Here is a 2,026-nt window from a genome sequence, read left to right on the forward strand (position 1 = left end):
GTTGATATAAGATAGTCGTATCGCAGTTAAATGTGATGGAACAGAGAATCATCTCTCTGACTGCTACATTCGCAATGCCCGCCTATGTCATGGAGGCAAACCTGTCTACTTGGAGTGCAGCATATAAGAGCCAGCTCAAGAACATCAAACTAATAATTTGTTTAATAATTTAAGATTCCATTTTTGAAGCGTAGCATAGCATAAATAATTACATAAAATGAGAAGCTCTAGTTTAACAAGAGTTAGATTTTGGTCATGATTTAATAGTTGATTTAAGATAATTAAAATTTGATGCAAAATATAGAACACATCATGTAATCTTAACTATCAATGGATCAGAAATCAATACTAAATAATAAATAATAATTAATTAATAAATAATAAGTTATAATTACACTATTTTCTGCTAGTTCTCCAGTTGCCACGCCCCCTACCAGACCCTCCTCCTCCTCCTCCTCTCCCAAATGACCATCGGCCATTACGTGACTGCTGCTGCTGGCGCTGGTAAAACTCGTTTGGGCGTGGCTTCAATTCAGGGAGAGTCTGAGGTATTGAGATTGTTATTCCTTTTGAAGTACCGCAGGAGGACTAGCAAAAAATAACAAAAGCGTAATCTCCCTCAATCTTTACATCACAGCAATGAAGCCTCCGTACAACGTTCAAAACTGAATTAACTAATATTATATACCATTCGTGTCCTTACCTCAAATTGTTTTGCAGTATTGCTTGGGAGATCAAATACCACACTCTATATAATGAAATAAATAATAGCATTGATTTCTTCATTAAGCACCTTATTGTCACTGCATAGTCTCATTCCTCTTACTGATCTTCTTGCTTCCTCTCCGAATCTATTAAATAGCACAAATACAGCGAGGGAGTACTGAAATAAGAGTCAAATGTTTATCAGAATTCTCATAACTCAAGAATTAGTGATCGAGATTGTTTAAACTTTCTACATAGCATAACGGCATTGAAACATGTCATAAAAATGGGGCTGTATGACCTTTGTGATTTATTTATCATTATTATTAATCATCGTGATTTTATACAACTCACAGTCTCTCCACTATATTCCAAAAGTAGCCTGGAGAACGAACCTCTTGTTCACCAGAAAACATAAACGTTGTGTATCCCTGGAATAGGAGAGGGAGAAAAGAAGTAAGAGTTCACTCAGTTTAGCTAAGAATTGTAGAGAAAAAAAAAATTTTTTAATCCTTTTTTTAACCTTTTCAGAGGTTAGCAGTGATCTTGCGGTGAGCTCAGTGAACCCAGTGATGTAAGCTAGAGCAGCACAGAGTGCATTCTCTGGGCCTTTCTCCTCAATCAACTTCTCAGCTGCTTCTTTAAAATGGCATAAGACACTATCAGAGACTGACTCTACACACCTAATGACATTGTAAAGAGTAATTACTAATTCCAGTTACTATTTGTTGAAGAATTAAAGTAATCATACTGACAAGTACTAGAGTTATAAAACACTGTATGTACATGGCATTTGGAGCAACTTAAAAAAATTCGTAAAAATTTCAAATTTTGATCAGAATCCGCCTCAAACTTTCTAGACGACATAAGTACATGTATATACATCAGAAAAATTTATAAAAATGAAGAATCTTCTCCTTGACATTTTTGAGGACATTTGGCCAATGCCCTGTACTATCTTATTATTTTTCTATCACTTATTTCTGTTATTATTATCTCATTTGTTAACCTATTATGTTTCCTTGTGTTGTATCTATTTTCTAAAAATGTTTATTTAAGGGCTCAGTTCCCTCCTACACTGTACTATAGTACAGGGACTTTGGCCCAATTTTTGAGTAACTTTAAAAATTCATAAAAAATCTAACTTTGATCGGAATCAGCTCAGACTTTCTATACAACATAAGAACATCTATATGCATCAGAAAATATAGTAAAAATGAAGAATTCTCTCCTTGACATTTTTGGCAAATTTCAGCCAATGACCCTGTACTATAGTACAGGGACTTTGGCCCAATTTTTGAGTAACTTTAAAAATTCATAA

The 2,026-nt window shown here is 34.3% G+C and overlaps 1 protein-coding gene across 1 annotated transcript; it reads right to left on the reverse strand.

Annotated features, from left to right (window-relative positions):
* Positions 1–242: 242 nt before the first annotated feature.
* On the reverse strand, positions 243–1,420 carry LOC105315686 (DEAD-box ATP-dependent RNA helicase 7-like). The gene is made up of 5 exons (XM_011410413.2): positions 1,229–1,420; positions 1,060–1,136; positions 794–851; positions 704–748; positions 243–588 (listed from the first exon to the last, which is right to left on the reverse strand). Exons 2-5 carry the CDS (start codon positions 1,119–1,121, stop codon positions 397–399), a joined length of 357 nt encoding a protein of 118 aa, XP_011408715.2. The 5' UTR covers positions 1,122–1,136; positions 1,229–1,420; the 3' UTR covers positions 243–396.
* Positions 1,421–2,026: the final 606 nt, after the last annotated feature.

The sequence above is a fragment of the Amphimedon queenslandica genome, unplaced genomic scaffold (assembly GCF_000090795.2).
Source record: "Amphimedon queenslandica unplaced genomic scaffold, v1.1 AMPQUscaffold_8822_Cont19238, whole genome shotgun sequence".
Classification (NCBI taxonomy): Eukaryota; Metazoa; Porifera; class Demospongiae; order Haplosclerida; family Niphatidae; genus Amphimedon; species Amphimedon queenslandica.